At 25.2% G+C, this 23345-nt stretch overlaps 1 protein-coding gene across 9 annotated transcripts in view; it reads left to right on the forward strand.

Annotated features, from left to right (window-relative positions):
• The window catches only part of LOC124947890 (ABC transporter G family member 23), a 51269-nt gene that overhangs the window by 22391 nt on the left and 5533 nt on the right, over positions 1-23345 (forward strand). For 5 of the 9 annotated variants that reach the window (XM_047490648.1, XM_047490640.1, XM_047490645.1 and 2 more), the window contains 6 exons: positions 12474-12734; positions 15150-15464; positions 16098-16205; positions 20409-20502; positions 22524-22691; positions 23073-23207. In XM_047490648.1, coding sequence (XP_047346604.1) covers positions 12526-12734; positions 15150-15464; positions 16098-16205; positions 20409-20502; positions 22524-22691; positions 23073-23207 — 1029 coding nt within the window. In that variant the 5' untranslated portion in view covers positions 12474-12525. Of the gene's footprint in view, positions 1-1676; positions 1994-12473; positions 12735-15149; positions 15465-16097; positions 16206-20408; positions 20503-22523; positions 22692-23072; positions 23208-23345 lie in introns of all 9 variants that reach the window. The other 4 variants (XM_047490642.1, XM_047490643.1, XM_047490644.1 and 1 more) reach the window with 2 other exon arrangements.

Consider the following 23345-nt stretch of genomic DNA (forward strand, 5'->3'; position numbering starts at 1 on the left):
TCGTTAGTTAGTTACCTAAAGAAAGTTTTAGATCTTAATCATCCTAGAGATACCGTATAACAATAAACATAGATCTTTATCCGATAATCTTAAGTAGCCTAGTTTCGTTAGACGCCATAGAATTTCTAGAAATCTTCTTAAAGAGTTTTCATCTATCGCGAACTCTCGCAAAATTTTTATGATCGAATTATATTAAAAAAAAAAAAAAAAAAAAAAAGAAAAAAAAAATAGAAAAGAGAAAAAAATCACTTTTTTTTTTTTTTTATTTCTTTCTTTTTTCTCTTTTTTTCTCCCGTTAAACATTTCGTCAATAAATTCCTGGAAAAATTTCAACTAAAAGTATCGAACATTTGTTTCTCATTGTTTATAATTTTTTTTTTTCTTTTCCTTTTTTTCTTCTGTACGTTTTCTTTGCACGATAAAAATTTATGAGAATCGTATTATTATCGATCGATCAATAATGAACGAAATAATTTGGATCGTACGATTTTTATATTTTTTAATTTATTTTAAAAATGTCAAAACACTCAAGCAAAGAAAATTTCTCTTCTGTACACGTGTGTATATATATACATATATATATAGAAATTTTATAAAATTAATTGATCTACGAGATATGTCGGATGAGATTTGGAAATTGAATGATGATTAATCAAAATCTTTAATTTCGAACGTCCTTATCGAACGTAACGAAGACCGATGTTTTTGCTTTTTTTTAAATTCAAGAATGACGAGAGAGATTTATTTTGATCCATAATTTTTATTTTATCTACATTCGTTTTTTATTTTACGCGTAAGTTCGAAAAAATGTACTTGTAAATTGATGGTATTCATAATAATTATTTATTAATTTATTATCAGATATTATATTAAATATAATCGAATTATATTTTGTATAATATGTTATATAAGATATCGTATATCGATTAATTGATATATAAAACGTTAATCACGTACTTAATTTGATTTTATAAGATTTTGTAACATTTTGTATTTTTTTCTTTCTTCTTTTTTTTTTTCCAAAATATTTCAAGGGTGAATATATAATTCGTTGAGGAAAAAAAAAGAATATATTAGTTATAGTACATCATAAATTTAATTTATTCAGTCCTTGTAGTATCATGTGTTAAATAAAAAAGTAATATAAAAAGATAATTCTATTTAATTTTTTTAAATGGTCAGAGTCTGATTCTCTCGTTGAAGTATAGCATTAAATAAAAAAGACGTATTAAAATCTTCAGAGTTATCGGTGTAGTATTGGCATCAGTGGCTCGCTTTCACCTTCTCGTGCTTGTGAGTTTATTGAGTTTACAATAAGATATAAAGATGAGTATATAAATATGCATATACACATACATAGGTACATAGATACAATTCATTGATATTAGAAATATTAAATGAATCTTCTTTTTCTTCTTTTTTTTTTTTTTTTTTTTCTTTTGGAATTTTTGAATGCGAATTGAAGCGCGAAGGAGTTAAAAATTTTATTTTTCATATTCATTGTACAATACATAAGTAATTACAAAAAATTATACGTAAACATGTACATAAGTAATTTTACGTACGGCGAGGAGTCCTTTTCTATTATAATATCGAATAAAAATTGAGAAAAAGAAAATAAAAATGAAAGAACAGAAAAAAGGAAGAAATTACTTACGGGATTGTCTTCGGTGTAGTTAAAGCATTAGATAAAATCATCGGAGCGTTAATTAGTCGTGCATTAGGCAGAGACGGCTTTGAAAGAATTTCACAAAGAAATCATCGACAACAACGACGACGACGATGACGATGATGATGACGATGACGATGACGACGATGACGACGATGACGATGACGACGACGACGAGGATGGTGTGGTCGTAAGGCTACGAATGAACGACGTGAAAGACCAAGAGAGAAATATACTTTCTAGAAGGTACAAAGGAAAATGCAAGTGTTTGCCAAGTGCATTCGCTAAAGTATTGTCCAATACCGTCTCCATCTTCTCGCAACGGTAAATCCAATAGAATTTCTTACAATATGAAATTCTCAACTTTTTTCCTCTCTCTCTCTCTCTCTCTCTCTCTCTTTTTATACAAGAGAAACGTCCTTTTATTCGTACATATTTCTGTTATAATAATGATCAATAAATTCGTTCTAATTCGATCGTTTCCTCGAGATTATTCCTCGATAAATCGATATATTCGTCCTTAAATTATATATTTTTCAATTTTTATGTTTTTAAGAAAGATTAAAAAGAATAATATAAAATGAAATAAAATAATATAAAATAAAAGAAATTTCGTAAATATCTCGTGTAGAAAAAAAACAAAGAAAACAAAAAAAAAAAAAAAAAAGAAAAAACAATCATTTCTTTTGCGACTAATAGATCGTAAATCGATCATAAAAATTTCGTTCGTCGATTTTATTGGAATCGATGAACGAAATTTTTTTTTTGTTCGAGGAAAAAGAAGAACGCGAGAAAAAAGAAAAATTGTCGTAAGTCCCGATGGAAAGAATATCGAAAAGAAAAAACAAAGGAAAAGAAAAAAAAAAACTGATTACATCCTACGATCGCGTTCACATTCGTCGATCGTTACTCTGTACGTTACTATTTCTAATGCTTTTTATCTAACGCGGAAATTGCAATGTCATCCTGTCGAGAAAATCGACGAGGTACGACGGTACGTTAATCTATCATCTCAACTATTTGGGGGATCTATTCGTTTTCTATGAAAATGATTTTGTTCCTTTTATATTTCGTTATATTAATTATCTATAAGAGTATATAAGAAAAACAATCAAGCAAATCGAGCAAATAAAAGGAAAGAAAAGGATAGCAAGTGTTGTAAAAAAAAAAAAAAAAGAAAAAAGTAAGTTCTTTACAGGGTCTAAGGATTTAAATTACAAATTGTGAACAATTGTACAAACACGTAATTATTATTAAATGTCAAATGTTACAAATTACATTTCATGGGTACTTCTTTTTTTTTTTTTTTTTCTTTCTTTTCTTTCTTTTCTTTCTTTTTTTGCATTATAACAGACTTTGCTTGTAAATGATATTTTTTGTGCTTCATATTGATCTTTGCAAATGAATAAATGATGGATGAAATGTTGCAATTATTTTAATGAGCGGTCTTTTTTTTTTCTCTTTGTTTCTTTTTTTTTTTTTTTTTTTTTTTTTTTATAAATAAACAGTAAGTGGGATCAATATCATTACTTTGAGATTATTTTAACATTTTCTTTTTTTTCTTGAAGGATCATTAAACAAAGATGACCAAGAAATTTTTTACGTTTCTAAAAAAAAAAAAAAAAAAAAAAAAAAAAAGAAAGAAAGACCAAAAGAAAATTATAATAAACTCGATGTTTACGATCTTTCCTGTGAATAATATAAATAATTAATTCCGTATGAAAATAAGACTGTTAGAATGGAGAAGTTTCTGGATGGAGTGCAAAATTGCAAAATAATTTTTTAAAAGCAATTAATTCCGAGACTTCTTTAAAACTAATTTTTTTTCTTGCAGGCCAAGAAAACTACAACTACAAATCGTAGGATTATAATACCAATTTAAAAGTCTGAAAGGATTTAAAGCCGGAAAGGATTTGATTTTTATATTTATCATCTAGGAATTATGTATCGTCAATCATATCAATCATATTTTTTTATATATATATATATATATTATATATATGTATATAAAAGTAAAATCTTAAATTTTATGTACATATATATATATATAATTTACGATTTTGCTTTAAATGTTATTGCATTTCTCGATTTTTTCGATTAAGATTTATAATAAAATTCATGTAAAATTTAATTAGAGCATACATTTCTTTTTTAATTAATAGTAATTTTTTCTCCGAACGAATCGTTTCTTCCTTTTTTTTTCTTTTTTCTTTTTTTCTAAATATCTTATAAATTTTTCCTATCGAATGTTCGTTGTTTCTAACTTTTCGTTTGAAAAAGGGATAAAACTTCGAAGAAAATTTTCATTGTTTTTTTTTTTTTCTTACTTTTCTTTTTTCTTTTTTAACGAGCAAACCGTTCCAAAAAGTAAGAAAAAAAAGAAGAGAGAGAAAGAGAGAATATATCGGGAAAAGAATAATAATACATACATTGTTAGAAGATTAGGAGAATAATTCAAACCAATTTAAAGTTAGACGTAGGTTCGATTGTTGTCTCAAGTTTCGCACGCTTTCACGTTTCAATGAAAACGAACGCTTCCTCGAAAGTTACCGAGTTACACATGTACATAGAATTCTATTATACATACATACATATCATACCAACGAGTTAAGTAAAATTAATTAAAAATATATAAATATATAGATATTATATTGGATTGGTCAAAGAATGAAAATTTGTATCGTGAAATTTTCAATCGAGAAAAATATTATTTTCGTTAAAATTTTAAATATCAAATAACGCATTGGTCAATCAAATATAAATGTTTCAATGAAAAGAGAAAAAATACTTCATAGTAATATTTATTTGGATATAAAATATGAAATACTTTCGAATAAATAAAAAAAAATAAAAAAAAAACTAAAAAAAAATAAAAAAATACTATATATTTTTATTTACTTAGATATTAGACATAAGAAATATTTTTCCGCGAATAAAAATATATACGCTGATATTATTTATTTATAATTAATTAAAACGATAACATTGCAATTTTTGGGCAATATATGTTGGCTAATATGATATGTATTTATATATAATATATCATAAAACTTAATTCAAATATTAAAAATATTCACGAGCATAAATCATTTGATATGCATGACAATCAAGTAAGAATTTTTTTCTTCGATATATAAATCATTGAAGATTTCATTAATGCAAATTAGATTGCAAATGGCAACTTGAGATAATAATAATAATAATCATAATGATGATGATGATGATAATAATAATAATAATAATAATAGGTGATAAAGTGACTTTTGCAATCGTATGAAATCAAAAATTGTATATAACCTATTTTTTCTTTTTCTTTTTATTTCTTTTTTTTTTTTTTTTTTTTTTTTTGTTCAACTAAGTATGTATCCACTTATGTACTTACGTACGAAAGAAAACTGTCACTTATGTAATTTAATTTCATTGGCTATCATTGTTCTCGTTATTTTATATTTCAAACCAAAAAGAAAAAAAACAGAAAGAAAGAAAAAATTGCAATCCCTTTGCCACGTAATCGTGTAAGAATTACGTATCACAAATTGCCCATGAATGGGTCTCTCTTGTTGACCGTATTATCCTTTAAAAGAGATTTTTATTCTTAAAGTGGCATCGACATGCGATAGAAAATCAGCCAATTGTTAGTTGGTAAGATTTAAACATATTGGGGAAAAAATTTGTTTGGAAAGAAAAGAAAAGAAAAGAAAAGAAAAGAAAAGAAAATAAAAGCAAAATTAAGAGGAACATAAATATATAATAGCAAATGAATAATCAAATTTGAAATAATTACGTAAAAATAAATTAATTAATTGAAATAATATATATAATATATGTGAATAAAAATAAAAAAGAAGTATTATTTTACTTCTTTTTTATTATAATATAATTATAATACTTGAACACAATTTAAATATCGAGATGAACCTTAATCACGTGAAAAAAATTAAGTTAAATTAAATTAAAAAATAAAAAAGAAAAAAAAAAACAAAAAATTTAATTTAATCGCAAAAGATCGCAAGATTAATACGCAGGACAATCGAAATTTTTTATCACATTCAAATTTTTCATAATTATTTTTACTCAACTCAAGGTCATCTCTATTATACGTGATAATAATTATAGATGATAAATTATTAATGAAGTTAAATGTGAAAAATTAAAAAAAAAAAAAAAAAAAAAAATAGAAACAATAGAAATAATAGAAAATCGATCGTCACGTGATAAATATAAAAATCGATTGTTCGTATACATATATATATATATATTAAAATAAATGAAATTATCTATGTATTATATATTACGAAGATAAAAGAATCCATCGGACATTTATATATATATTATACATACATTGAGTATGTATATTGAGTACTTATATATAGTACGATGAAATCGATTGGAAGGTCGTGGTTTTTGGTTGGTGTCACCGAACGCATACTTATGACCCATGCCTCGAACTATAAAATCAAATACGTAAAAGAATACGTACAATCGTACTCGTTCAATGGAAATTGAGTCAAGGTTAGGACTCGTTTTAAATTATAAAAGAAATATGGTGTAATCGAAGAACGTTCATGTGAAATATTTCATATATGTATACACATATATACATATAATATACATGTACATATATATATATATACATATATATATATATATATATATATATATATATATATACTAAATCATCCTTGTGATTAAAGGAAGAAAGGAACAAAGATTAAAAAAAGGCAATAAAAAATTTCCAAGAATGAAACGTCTAGTCGTTAACGAGAGTTAAAAGGAGAGTTATTTTGAAAATGAAAAAAAGAAAAAAAAAGAAAAGAAAGAAATTAATAAACACATAAACGAGTATAAAGTAAGAACGAAAAAAATGAATGAAAGAAAAAAAAAGGAAAAAGAGATACAGACAGACAGGGAGAGAGAGAGAGAGAGAGAGAGAGAGAGAGAGAGAGAGAGGGAGTAAGCAAAAAAAAACAGCAAGGTCAGTTAAGGTCAGCAACTTTGCAATATCCGATGCGACTGTGTATCATGTTTATGTCCAAGGTCAAATCGTTTCGAACGGCTAAGTTAACGGTGGATAGGGATGGGTCGACGAGGAGCGACCAGGGGAAAGATTTTTCTTTTCATAATTTTTTTCTTTTTTTTCCTCATCGTAACAAATACATTTCAATTAATTAAAATCATCGCACGTATTTATATAATCGATAGCCCGTCCGTTTGGCATAAAAGAATCATTGACATATATGACCGTGGTCATTGCCTTTGTCGATATAAAATATATCTATTATATTACCACACATCACGATTAAGTCTAACAAATAAGCTTTTGTTTGAGACTTAGAGGGACATCGTATGTATTATCTAAACGTGTAGCCATCTTTTTAAAAGTTACACGTACATATAACGTTATAATCCTCAAGTTACCTCCACCCCTCACCACACCATATTCTACTTGTCCACTAAAACCTCTCCATCGATCCTCCCCACCCCGACTTCTATTCCCCACTTGATCGTTTCCTTTTAGAATTTGTTTTTCTTCTCCTCTACTTTTTCCTTTTTTGTTTGTTTGTTTTTTTCTTCTTCTTTTCATTCTTTCTCCCTTCAGACAAATATAAAGTGTCAACTAATAAATAATATCGACTGGTAAAATCAAAAAAAAAAAAAAAAAGAAGAAGAAGAGAAAATTAAACGTTTATATATATATATATTTTTTTTTTATTTTTTTTTATTTTTTTTTTTGAGAGAAGGGGATGTTTTTCTTTTTCTTTTTTTATAAATATGTATATATGTATATATGTATACATAAATCACGTCTCACTTTTGATTTCTACATTATTTCGACGAAACGATGGTTGACTCATTCGAATGTCCTCGGTCAATTATTATCTTCGATACTTTCTATCGGATTATGTAAGGTTCAATGGGAAATGAGAATGATACTAAGATTTACAATTTAAAGAAAGAGAAAGAGGGAGAGAGAGGGAGAGAGAGAGGGAGATAGAGAAAATAGAGGATAGAGAATAAAAGAGTGATAATTTCTTTACGAATTATTGTCATTATTTAACATAAAATGTTTATCTGAATTCGACATTAAAAAAAAAAAAAAAAAAAAAAAAAAAAAAAAGACAAGGAAATAAATAAATAAAAGTAAATAAAAAATACTTCATATGTATATTTCGTTCATTGATAATATAATAGTTTCATGACAGTTCGTGATAGGATTAATGAACGATCAAATGACAAATATACTACGGAAACCACACCTAACATTGTAATATGATTATGCACATTATCTGATTCATCCAAATGGTATTAATTACATTAATTGAGTATTGTGGATCAGTCAGTCCAGAAATATAAAAACGCGAAAGTGATCATTTTCAATGTAAATACTTCTATCTATTTTCATTCTAATGGTATCTTATTATTTTACCGTGTAAATACTTTATTAATGTATTTAATTAATGTACTTTATTACTAATATATATTTATAGGATATTATAATTCTAAAACGAATTTTCGGAAGAAAATTTATTTTTAAAAGGCGAATGCGTATATACGTTTTATATTCATCAAAGTTATAAATATAAAAATCAATTTTGTTACATTATAAAAGAAATAAATGATCTCGATGACACTTGCAAGATTCAAATTAATATGAAATGAATTTTTTTTGTATATATTTGTTTTTGTTCTTTATTCTTTTGTTTTGTTTATTTTTTATTTTTTTGTTTTTATCATATATATATTCTCTTTTTTTATAATTCTGAATCACATTTCAAAAAGGATCTTAATTCATTTACATTTACACGTTCAAAGTTCGCAAACTAAGAAGAAATAAAAAAAGAACAAGAAAGAAAATGAAAATAAAAGAATAGAAAGAATAGAAAAAAGTAAAAATAGAAATTATAAAAAAAGAATAACCAAGTAAATCATACATGAAAGGAATGATGAAAATTTATTGTCGTTAAAAATAATCAATGGCGATAGATTTTTAAATGACGTCGTAAAACGAGAGAGTGATAAGGCAATATATATATATATATATATATATATATATATATATATATATGTGTGTGTGTGTGTGTGTGTATATGTATACATATACCCAAGAGAGTAAAAGATACACGTGTTCTTTCTTGTGAGATAGGAAGTCGGACAAAAGTCGTATAAAAGTCTGGGGAAAGTCTCTTATGTATCCTCCTCTTTTTTCTCTTGTAAGATATCTTTCACTTGCAAAAGAGATACCAACGGGTGGGATCAACGCGTTTACCGACCGAGAATTTGAGTTTCGACCATGGCCCAGAAAACGAACTAACTCACGAGCGTACTCTTTCCTCACGCGTCCTCGCGATACGTCGCGTTCTACGGAATGCCGACTTGCGTAATCTTTGCACCACTGTAGTCCGTTCTGTTTGCTCCGTGGTCCGCCATCTTGGACTTCGATTTTCGAATACTAAGCGTCGTCATGTTACGTACGTACGTACGCACTTATATACATATGTACGTACATATGTATATACATACGTATCGTAGGATACATAAGCATATATATCTTATATATATATATGCTTATGTATATAGATTGATATTGACAAACTTAATGAAAAATTTGTCGTATCATTTTATCAGAAATTATGTTTGCTATTCGCAGCATTTTTATTTATTTATATATTTTCTTTTCTTTTTTTCTTCCTTTTTTTTTTTTTTTTTTGCTTTTTTTTCTTCTTATTTCTCTGTTTTCTCTTCGTTACTTTCATTGAAACTTATGAGCATGTGTACTCGATATATACTGTATGTTTCTATACACATATACATGTTTAATACGTGGACATACGTAAGATATTCATATATATATATAAATATTTATTACATATTCTTCTTCGATTATATTGTTTCAAATATTTTTCTTTTTATTATTAATAATAGAAAAAAAAATTGTTTAAGGATATATAATATAATAATCTTGTGTTATAATTTTGTAATTAATTAGGAATTGGCCTAAATTGTGGCCACCATTATGATTGATGGATTTGGAGATTAATGAATTTTTTTAATATTAAGAATTATTGATATAACTCTTTTCCACGTATAAATAATAAATAAATAAATAAATAAATAAATATATATATATATATATACATTAAAAAAATGTTCATGTTTTCGTATGTCAAATATTTCAATAGTATGAAATAAAATATCGAATTTCCAATTAAAATGGAATTTGAATAATTTTTAGTTTTTCTTATAAAATATACTATATTTTTTGTTGTTTTTTTTTTTTTTATAATTAATTATACACTTTAATCAGTTCGAATATAAAATTGAAAGTAATAATTTAAAAAATTAATTTTTAATAACAAAACTAATAACAGTAATAATAAACAAAGATTATTGAAATCCTCATAGATTTGATAAAAATTTGAAATTTAATTCGTTTAATTATTTTTATTTATAATGTTCACTTATATTTTTACTAAATATTAATTTTCACTAATAAATTACGTATTAATGTTTTTTTTTACATAGAATACTGCATAAGTTACATATCTCGTTGATTATCAACTTCAATCTTATATTTAATAGTTCAATAGTTTCTTTTTAAAAGATAGTTCATTAAAATGATATTAATTAAAAATAAATGCATGGTCACTCTGCGAAGACTTTTTTTTTTTTTTTAAGTATAAAATATATACTTGTTAGAGAAAATTAGACGAACGATAAAATAACATCGACAGAAGAGATTATTAAGGTCGTTCGATTTAGAAAAAAGAAAAAAAAAAAAGGAAAAAGAAAGGAAAAGAAAAAAATAAAAAAAAAAAAATGAAAAGAAAAAAAATAAGAAACATTTTGATCGGTGATTTCAATGATCACATAGAGACACAAGTTAGAGGAAATTAGTTATACACGAACATCGATAAAAAACATTTAACGATCTTTCCTTTTACAGAATACAAAATATATCTATACGTGGAAGTTATATAGACATTAAATAGGCACGATCATTATTTTTTCTTTTGCTAAATAAAGATAGATAAAGATACCGATAGATTAACATATGGAAAGTTTCGAAAAATATCAATTAGTTGTCTTCCACATAAATCGTGAAACTTTTTACAAAGAAACTAGACGACCAATGTTTACCAATCTGAAATATTCTACGATCTTAATCGCACCAACCGCAAGAATTCACAAATGTATACGCACACACAAACACACACACACACACATATAAAAGCACACGTACATGCATAAATATACATAAACGTGACATGATCATATCTTCATATATATACATACGTAACTCATATCGATTGATTTGTTAACTTTCGAGGAAAAACGAAAGAAAAATTAAATATATTTTATATTTAATAAGTTTAATTAGTCATGATCGATTGAAATAAAATTTTAATAATATTTTATTTTTCAATAGGGAACGAAATATCGATAAGGTATAATCTACCTAATTATAATTATTTTCAACTAGCACCATAATTCGATGTAACGTGTATATATATATATATATATATATATATATATATATATATATATATATATATATATAAATAATACAATAGAATAGAATCATAAAAGAATCGTAAGATCCTTGTAAAGCTTGATTAAGTATCGATAAGTACTTGCAAATAATTATAAAACAGTTCCCGCATAACACGAGTTATCGATAAATCGATTGCCCGGAACCGCAGGATACTTTATTAATCTTTTTCCGTTTTGGTTCTACCGAAGAAACGAGATTTCCTGATAGAAATGACACTGACAAGTAGTTGAATGACGAATATTATTAGTTAGGTAGTTGTCGAGAAAGTCTCTTTTAAATTTATAGTTTTGTTTTACAATATTCAGTGTGTCTAACTATATATATATATATATATATATATATATATATATATATATATATATATATATAATTATATATAATATTTAAATAATATTTTTAAATATACAGATTAATTGTAATACAATATATTATAAAATGTATACATATAAATTGTATTACAATATATTACAATATATATATATATATATTGTAAAAGAGAGAAAGAGAGAGAGAGAGAGAATACATATTGGCATATATATGTGTTTGAATGTACACTATACATATATATATATATATACGTAGTAGAGTGTTTAAATGAAAGAACAGCGTAAAATGAAATGTATGTATATATATGTATATAATATATACGTTGTCCAATGAAACGACCGATCGTCAACACGGCGAAAAGAAAGCCGCCTTCTTATGTAATACTCTCGTTTGCTCTTTCTAAACTGTTTGCTATCCGGAGATACGAGTTCCTTGTATTCTGAGTAAGATTTACAAGATCGATTTACCTTGCTCGAAGGCTGTCCCGAATGGATATCTGTATCCATTAATTGTACGTCATATATATATATATATATATTGTATATGTATACCTTGTAGATATATTTCTAAATTTTGAAAAGGAATTGATATCTTATTATTGACAAATGCGTGTATATGTGTGTGTACGTGTGATGACATTTATATATAAATTAGTTTTGATTAGAACATTATACCTATATATATGTATATAAACATTAATTATTAAATAAATAAATATAAAATTACAAAAATGATTAAATATTGAAAATAAAATTTCTCAATTAAAATGTAAATCATTATAATCAAGTATAATATATTTATATATATATTTATATATATATATATATATATATATATATATATATATGTATATATATAGTACCTTTAAAAATGAAATAAAATTTCATCAAAATGATATGACGCTTGTGTTTATTTATGTTTCAGTGGCGACAGTACCGCGGACGGCGGTGGTGGTATAATAAACCCAAATTTCTCAATGAACGTTATTCAAAATAACGCAGAGAGTAACATAGATCTAACAATGGTCACAACTAATCCAGTCTTGGCTACGCCAGGATTAAATAGTCCAGCATGGAATCGACAACAGGCTGTTAGCGTTAGACACGCTTTCAAAACTTATGGCAGTAATAAAAATCCAAATCACGTTATACAAAATCTCAGTATGACGGTAGCCAAAGGATCAATGTAAGTAAATTAATTAGATATATTCTTTGATAAATTATTAACATATTAATTTCTTTTATTTTTCATCGACCAATCAAATTTTATATATATATATACATATATATATTTATATATTTTTAAAAAGTATTTATATATATACACGTATAGATATATTATTAAATTATGTATAATAGTAATATTATTTAGTAATATTATTTTAATAATATTATTAATGTAATATTATATTAAACAAAAAAAAAATATATATATAAATATATTAAATAAAACTTTTATATGAACTTATCAAACGCGTACGAATATCTATAATACATTACATATGTGTTTATTAAAAGAGAAACGAGAAAGTAACGACAAAAAATAATAGATATATATATATATATACATTTCTTTTTTTTTTTTTTTTTTTATTATTACTCACGTATTTTTTTATTATATCTACACGTATATTTCTAATTGGTACAATAAATCGAAAGAAATATCTTCAAACTGGTTAAGCAAACTTTCGTATTTTGAGGAAAGAAAAAAAAGGAAAAAGGAAAGAATAAAAATAGAAACTAATCGAAACAGCATACCGAATTAGTAACACTGACCGAAACTTTCTTGCATTTTATAAGGAAAATCGTAAATTATCGGATAATTATCCCTTGGTTTATCTCTATCATTAGTGACCATATTCTAAGATTGTACGGATCGTTAAAAGTTTCAAAAAAAAAAAATAAAAATAAAAATAAAAAAAAAGAAGATAAAATTAAGAAAGAAAAATAATAATTATCTTCCAACAACAACGTGACAATAGTCTCTTTTTGTTTTCATCTCGCGCTATCCCTTGATTGACGATCGAACATTAAATAACAATAAATAAACAACGTTTCTATATTGATTATTATCGCCTGACAAACAAGTTTACAAATAGATATTTAAATTCATTTCATCTTTTTCTTCTTTCTTCTTTTTTTACTTTTTCTTTTTTCTAAATTTTCTCATTTTCTATGTTAATTCGATCCGAATACAAATTTTCATAATTCGTTAGATGAAATTTGATATAGTTGTTATAAATTCTAATTGTAGGAATAATACCAATATTATTTCCGTGTTAACATTGAATCATTGAGTTTATTTATTATTCCAAAGACAACCCAAAAGAAAATGAATTATAATGTGTCGACTCGAGGTATGTTAATGACGTCACCGTAATTGGAATCCTATTAGACAGAATATATACAGACATGCATACTACATCGTTATTTCATTTATCTTTCTTGAAACGTTGAAAGTTGCTCTTGACAAAGGAAACGATCTTACGAAAACCGGAAATTGAAATATATTTTATCTATTTTTATTTCTTTCTTTATCTCTCTCTCTCTCTCTCTCTCTCTCTCTCTCTCTCTCTCTCTCTCTCTCTCTCTTTCTCGTTTCTCATTTTGATAAATAAATTTATCGTGCGTTCTTATAAATGATACGTAAGAAACAACACTTAACACAATACATAGAAAATTGTTTTTTCTGTATATGTAAATAAATGACACATATAACAGCTGTTTTCTGTGTGTGTGTGTGTGTGTGTTAAAAGCTTTTGTTATTAATAAAATAGAGCATGAAAAATATCTTTTCAAGAACAATAGAAAATAATTTACTCGAATTATTTCTAGACGATCGTTTGTAATTATTATTGAAATTAAATAAAATTCTCTCTCTCTCTCTCTCTCTCTTTTTTTTCTCTTTCTTTTTATTGTCTAAAGATCTGTTCAATGTTATTGCCGATATTATTCCCCATGATAAAATTAGACAGTAATGTTAATAATCGCTTCGGTATGTCTATTCTCGTAATATTAACTACCAATGTAAAATCATTTTTACCATTTTCGACGAAAGGAAAGTTTCCTTAGGAATAATTGAGAATGTGAATTTTATTACCGCGCGAAACTAGATATAGAGAAATTATTGTGAAACGTTCTTCGAAACGTGTTACCGTGTAATATATCTTTCAATTTTTATGAAACTATTATGTTACCACGAAATACATATGATTACCGTTTTTTTTTTTTTTTTTTTTTAATACTTCTATCGAAGACAAAACTTTCTCGTTTTATCCTTATCAATGAATTCTAAAACTCACGCACGTATCGTATTCTCCACCCCATCCCTAAGCACATAAAACCTTTTAAAATTTTCATCAAAAGTCAAGTCGAAATGGAATTAATGATTCGAAGGTTTGAAAAAAAAAAAAAAAAAAAAAAAAAAAAAAAAGAGAAAGAAAAAAATTATATAAAATAAGAACAAAGATCTTGAAGAACATGTTTTAAAAATTAATCCTTTTGACTTTGAAAATGAAAGAGACGAATGGAGATAATCCGAACGAGTTTGTATAAATAAAAATGATTAAAGTTGAAAACCTTGATGTTTGTTTCTCGATAGATACGGTCTCTTGGGTGCCAGTGGTTGTGGAAAAACAACATTATTATCCTGCATCGTCGGACAAAGACGTTTGAATTCCGGAGAGATTTGGGTTTTAGGTGGTAAACCGGGTACAAAAGGTTCCGGTGTACCCGGGAAAAGAGTTGGTTACATGCCACAGGAGATAGCCCTATATGGTGAATTTACTATACGCGAAACTATGTTGTACTTCGGTTGGATATTCGGCATGGACACCGCTGAAATTGTCGATAGGTTACGTTTTTTATTACAATTTTTGGATTTGCCATCGCAAAATCGGCTTGTCAAAAATCTCAGGTAAGTAATAATATAATTATGTTGTATGTATTTATATATATATATATCAACGATCAATGAAATTCTATTAGCGCAGCCAAATTCGCTTAATCGATTTTTTTGTAAACGTAACAATTAAAATTTATTAGAAAGAACATTGAACGTTTTGATAGAATTATTATATGTTGCATTAGCATGTTCAAGAAATTTTCTTATATATATATATAGTTATGTTCGTATATATTTCGACTGGAGAAAAAAAGAAAAAAAAAAAAAAAAAATAAAAGGAGCACTTGCAACACATATCAAAAACAAGAAATAAATCTAGAGAATAGTATTTAAAATATATGATTTTTCTACTTTATGTCAAGCATTTATTTAATAAATATCGAATATGATTTAAAATAATAATTTTTCATAGTCTTTAATATAACAGAAAAATTTTTTTCATTTAATTATTTTATTGTAAGATTATTAAATGGCACCCAACGGAATTATTTTTCGAAATTTTTCTTACATTCGAAAATTATTATTATTTTTTTTTTTTTTTTAACTATTTATAAAAAGAAAAAAAGAATAATCCTTTTGTTCGAAAAAAAATCTTTTCGTTCGTTTATTTGTTTTTATTTTTGTTCTTTTCTTTTTTTTTAACAGTGGTGGCCAACAAAGACGGGTATCGTTCGCAGTGGCTCTCATGCACGATCCTGAACTTTTAATACTCGACGAACCAACCGTGGGCGTTGATCCGTTACTCAGACAAAGGTAAATTTTTTGCATTTCGTTAAAAGTAAAATATTTAATTTAAAAATGATTTTAATGATTTTAATAATAACCCTGATATATTTCTATAGATATATTTCTACAAAGGCAAAACTCATTTAATTCGATTCATGTTGATTTTAAAAATTAATTTAAAACATTATATTATTGTCCGTTGAAATTTAATATAACATTTTAAAAGCACATCATCGTAAATGATAGAATCGATTCTAGGATAGATACATGATCAAATATTGTCTGTGTTTAGCTAAGCGTTTCTAACTTTCTTTTTTTCTCTCCTATCTCCGAATGAACGTTGAAAGGAACGAACGACGACTACTACAAGAGAGAAATTCTTTCATGTTTTATATTCGTTTCTTTACTATGGGAAATTAAAAAAAGGGCTATATTTTTAATTTATAATCATACGATTTCATTTCATTTATTTTACATGTGAAGAAATTTTTTTTTATTAAAATCTCTTTTTCGATTATGTTATATATTCAAATATTTTTCATTTACAAATAATAAATTAAATAATATATATATATATATATATATATATATATATATATGTATATATACGTATATTAATACCTTATTTTGGATTTTTTCCTATATTTTTTATAATATTTTCTAAGAAAAATGCGAATTAACATCGCATAGTTTCGATGCAATATTTTTTACAATTTTTTTTTTTTTGTTTTTTTTTTATCGAGATCGAATATAATTTATCTCTGATACAATTGAAATAAAAAAAAAAAAAAATATATATATATATATATATATATATATATATATATAAAAGAAAAGAAAAAAAAAAAAGGTAAACGAAGGATCAAGAACGAAAATCATTATTATACATTCATGATAAAAACTTGTTGATCGATTTATTTGAGTTTACAGTTATCATTTGTCATTAAAACGATGAAAAAAAGGAAAAAGGAAAAAGGAAAAAAAAAAAGAAAAAAAAATTTTTCCCATATAATTATTCTCTACATTTATTTCTTTTTTTCTTCTTCTTTTATTTTTTTTTTTTGCTTTTCTAACATCGCAATCTTTTTTTTCCGTTTTTTTAATCATCCGTGGAAAAAAAAAGAACCAAGAAGAAAAGGAAAAAAAAAAAAAGAAAAATAGAAGATGTTATCGTTAATGGCCGTTCATGCAAAGAACGGCCTATCGGACATAATGGCGACATCCAATTACGAATTGCCGAGAAAGTTAACAACGAAACTACTTGCTTCCCTTTCGAATTCACATCGCATCTTTCGAATCATGACTCGAAACACATCATATACGTTTATAGATTGGGTTACGTAGTTGGATACCGTAAAATGGTTTTTCCTTTTCGTTTTTCTTTTTTTTTTTTCTTTTTTTTTTTTTTTCTTCTATTTATTTTCTTTCAATTTTTTCAAAAACATCGTAACTATTATACTAATCCGTCGCCGTAAAATCATTTTTATAAATTAAATCCTATTACCATGGTTTAACGGATTATTTTCTAGATAAATCACAACATTCTCTATACTCTTTTATTCGTTTTAATATATATATATATATATATATATATATATATATATATATATATATATATATATGTATGTATGTATGTATATATGTCGGTACGAATAGGCTAAGAATATTTTCGCATAATACTCGTTAATGGTCGGGTCAAATACGCGCACGCGTACACGATAGTTCGTAGAAAAATAATCTACTTTCTCTGATCATAAAAAAGTCATTAATTCTTGTAAATTTTTCTCGTTATATTTTTTTCTTTTTCTATCTTTTTCTCTCTCTCTTTCTCTCTCTCTCTCTCTCTTTCTCTCTCTTCTAATCCTTTCCGCCGCATGTCCGATATCGTAAATGCTCTTACACATATTTTTGCATGCTAGAATGTATCTCAACATTGTACGAATCTGTGTGTGTGTGTGTGTGTGTGTGTGTGTGTGTGTGTGTGTGTGTCTGTGTGTACGTACGTTAATCATACATCAACTTAATATTATTCGTAAAACGTTTTGAAAAAAAGAAAAAAAGAAAAAAATAAGAAGAAATATTTTATTACTTCTTTATGATGAAAACGAAACCATCGATTACATTTGTATATTTCATTATATAATCTCATCGAAATTCTAACCGCGTGTACGCGTATAAATATACTCATACTATATTTATTATATTAATTAAATGATTTCTTTATAAAATTTATACATTTTTCGAAGGTAGGAAGAAGAAGGAAAATATTTTATGATATTGTTTCTTTTTTTTTTTTTTTCTTTTTTTTTTTATTTGTTTTTTTCTTTTTATCGAAATTTAACACACGTATTTACATGTGTACGTATATAATACTTACATATTTATTATATTCATATTTATAAATAAATTCAACAAAAGAAAAAAAGATACCAAGAAAAGAAAAAAGGAGAAGGAGAAGAAACAAACAAGGAAGTAAAAAAAAAGTCGCATGAATTTATAACGAAAAGAAAAAGAATTAAAGGTATAAGCGAAAAATTAACATAAAAGAAAAAAAGGAAGGAGAAAAAAAATCATATGTAATAATTATACTTAAGAACAGTCTTCGTTTATTTCTTACTACGAAACGTGCTCTCGATCTTATAAGATACCGTTTGTATCGTACATTTCCACGTAGGTTACGACGACCTTGTAAAAAAAAAAGAAAAAAAAAGAAAAAGAAGAAAAAAATAATCTCAATGCAATCGCAGTCTCGTTCGTGTTCATCCGATCATAATTTTTCACGAAGTTATCTATAGACATATATATAGATAGGTCACACATTGAAAAATTTTCAAATCAAATATCCATGACGTTACATTCAAAATATTACAAACTATTTACATATATATTTCATACACCTACGTATACGTATACATACGCATATATATATATATATATATATATATATATATATATATATGAGATATAATGTAATTCTCGAAAACATTCGGATTATAATTGCATCATGTTTGATCGTTGATGTAAAAATATAGAATTCTGATGTTACCAACTATAATCATCTAGTATACTGTAATTTGTTGTTTCTCGAGATAATATTACTTAATGTAAGTGTCATAGGTCAAGGTCCGAAGGAATCATAAAAAAGACGACAGCTACGCCTAAGGCGTGTTAAAAGAAAAAGTGTATACTCGAATGATCGTTTAAATAATACATGAGATATTGTCGCCTTCATCTTCATCTTCGTTTTCGTTTTCGTCGTCTTCGTCTTTATCGTCGTCGTCGTCGTTGTCGTCGTCCTTGTCGTTGTGATTTCTTCTTTCTTTATTATCTAGTTTCAAAATGTAAATATTAAATGCAAAAATTCTTACAATCGTTATGATTAATCCAAATACGATACAATCTGTATTTACATTTTCTCCTTCATTTTATTTCTTTTTTTTTTCAACTCCTACTTCTTTTTTTTTTTTCTTTTTATCTTTTTAATAAGATACTCAAAGGAATTCATCCGGTCTTATTGAAAAATATTAATCGTGAAATACTTTCATGATTATTATCGATCCAAAAATTATATTGTAAAATTATTCTATTTTTTATATATATACATATATATATATATATATATATATGTATTAAAGAATGATCGAATTTTATCGGAAAAAATAAAATTTATTTATCTTGAAACTGGGAAGCATTGAAATAAAATATTCAAAATGGTCCACGTAAAGTGTTGCAAATTGTTTTCATTTATCATACATTCTTACATCCATACGTAAAATAAGAGAAAGAGAAAGAGAAAGAGAGAGAGAGAGAGAGAGAGAGAGAGAGAGAGAGAGAGAGAGAACCAGTTCCATATAGATAAATATATGAAAGTTTTGCAATAGCATAATTAGTAAAAAAAAAAAAGATTTCGTTGTCCTTTTCTTTATTTATTTATTTTTTAATAAAATCAAATACAATCTTTTTATATGTTTTAGTAAAAATAATTGATAACACTTTATACTGGAAGATATACTGTAAAATTATATATAAATTATATAAATTTACAAAACGTTCTCTTATTAGACATTCCTTTTTTTTTCTCTCGATTTCATTTTATCATTTATTTCCTATATCTCGAGTTAATGAAAATAATATATACGTATATTTTTATATACTAAATATACAAACTATTTATATATAATATACTGACTCAGTTCGATCGAAATTAATTAAGATAAAATCGACTTTCAGCATTTGGAATCATCTAGTACAGATAACCAAAGATGGCAACAAGACAGTCATCATCACGACTCATTATATCGAAGAGGCTCGACAAGCTCATACGGTAAGAAAAAGAGAGGGAGGGGGAGGGGGAGGGAATCTTAAATATACCTTCTAAATTTCCTTTCTAAATCTTATATAAAATTTATGAATATTTAATGAACATCGTAAATTTATTATCTATTCAATTATTTTGATTCAAATTTTTTAACTTAAAACTTATTATGTAGTATTTAGTTTTATTACTATATGTAATATTTAGATTTATATAATGTGTCTCTCAGTTTTTAAAACAAACAATAACAACAATAACTATGTTCCCATGTGGAGAGGAATAAGAAAAAATAAATGTTATATGAACATGAGTTCATATCTAATGATCTAACGATTATTTTTGATAAAATCAATTTTAATATATAAAAAAAAAAAATAATCCATTTGTATAATTTAAATATTATGAAATAGGAACGGAAGGCGGATGAAAAAATATAAAAAAGTAAATTTTGATTTGTGTATATATATATATATATATATATGTATTTGATATTATTTGTTTATTTTTTTCTTTTTTTCTTTGAAACATTGATTAGAAATTTGAAATATTGATTAGAAATTTGAAATATTTATTATCAACAAATTGACTTTTGCCAGGTTTTTTAAATTATTAAGAACTCGAGTCTGAGATATAAAGAAAAATTTTTTTATCATTTTGCACTTTAACGTGTTTTTATTAATATGAATAGATTATCATTCAGTAGCTTTGCTTTAAATATTTCCATTGAACAATTAAAAAGCAAAAAAAAAAAGTAACGCACTTAAGTAATTAAATTCTATTTAATAAGAATGCTAAATAATTTTCGAACTAATTTAAATATCATTTAGTTCAATAAGGATCACAATATACACAAACATATATAATTTAATAATTCATAATACATACATAACAAATTTCGAATCATACGAGTATAAATAATTATATATGTATATATGTACATATTCATGTATATATTCATAGTTCACAAATTATTACACAATATTGTTTACGATCACTTCAAGAAAACCATTACCTTGAATATCGAAGATAATTTTTTCATTAAAAGTAATGAACCATGTGGCGATCTAATAAGATAGTATGATATGCAATATAATAACATAGTTATACAATTGACATTTAATTAGTTTCATATACTATACACGCACATACACACACATACACATAAAATAAATATATATAATATATATATATATATATATTTATTTATTTTATATATATATATATATATATATATTTATATATATGGTATGATTACTCTATAATTATAATGTATATACTATAATTATATTAGTGAAAGGTCAAATAAATATTGATCAACTTCGTCGAAACGAAGGAAATTTTTTTTTCTTCTTAGAAATTATTATAATTGGATCGGTTCTTCACGAAATAACAAAAAAAAAAAAGTAAGATAAGGAAAAGAGTAAAAAAAAATTTATCACTCTGATCAATTATAATTCGATGCTCGTTTAACTAATGTAGTAAGGGTAAATAAAAAATAAAAAAAAAACAAAGTTATACTAATCGATCAGTTTTCTTGTTCAGATAACCCTTGTACCTATATACGATAAATATGGGTAGAATTTTTCTCGATATTATTTCATCCCGCACGGAACGCACGAATTATATATTTTTATATTGTAATTAGATAGATGCATTGGATAGATTAAAAATTTTTTAATACATATATAAGTACATACATATATATGTATTTCATATATGTATTTACGTAGATATGCCAGAGACTTATGTAGGATAATGCAATTATTGCCTCATTCGTTTTGCATTCCAACATCATGAAGGACTAAGGAGAAGGGGGGGGGGAGGTGGAATGTTAGGGACATAAAAAGAACCGAAAAAAATAAATAGTATTTGTCGAACAAAATGAATTCGAAAAAAAGAAAAAGTATAAAATCTTTTTAATAATAAATTTATGTTTTCTTTTCTTTTTTTTTTTGGATTCTTCTTCAAAGTTAAAGTCTTATCTTTTTTGCTATTTTTTTTTTTTTTTCTTTTTTTCTATCTCATTTCAGATCGGATTAATGAGAAGTGGACGTTTATTAGCCGAGGAATCACCACGGGCACTTCTGACGATGTACAATTGTACATCGCTCGAGGATGTTTTTTTAAAACTATCCAGGAGACAAGGTCAATACGCCCAACCAACAACGGAATTAAATATTTCGAACAATATTAGTTTGGTAAGTACATAACAATCGTATATAATGTTAATTAATTAATTAATTGATTGGATATTCTATATTAATGGTATACGATCGATTATTCAATTATTTATTTATTTATTTATTTATTTATTTTTACAATATCAATTTGATGAAAAGAATAAAAACAAAAGGACATGACAATTATTTCTATTTATATTCATTGTTTATTTCGAGATTTCGTTTTTTATTTTCTCTCTTTTTAAACTTAGTAATAAATAAACGAATATAAAAGAACATTATTTATTACGATAATAAAAAATATATTATTATTAAATATAAATGATGAATAATCAATAAAAAAAAAAAAAAAAAAAAAAAGAAAAAAAAATTTTGTCAATTTTTTCCTCATTTTCTCAGGCTTCTTTAAATTGGGGAAAGAAGGATGAACCAGTTTATGTCACCGAAGAATCTGGTGTGGTTGGTTTGAATTTCTATCAAAGCAAAGAAGTTCTCATTCATGATTCGACGAATGGAGTTGGCAATCATTATGACGTAAGAAGTTATAAGAATTTTTTCTTTTTCTTTTATAATTTAACAGATGATATTGAAGAAAAAAAAAAAAAAGAAAGAAAGAAAGAAAAAAAGAAGAGAAACAAGAAAGACGAATTGTCCTAACTTTCACTTCGTCCA

Source organism: Vespa velutina, chromosome 3, assembly GCF_912470025.1.
Source record: "Vespa velutina chromosome 3, iVesVel2.1, whole genome shotgun sequence".
Taxonomy (NCBI): Eukaryota; Metazoa; Arthropoda; class Insecta; order Hymenoptera; family Vespidae; genus Vespa; species Vespa velutina.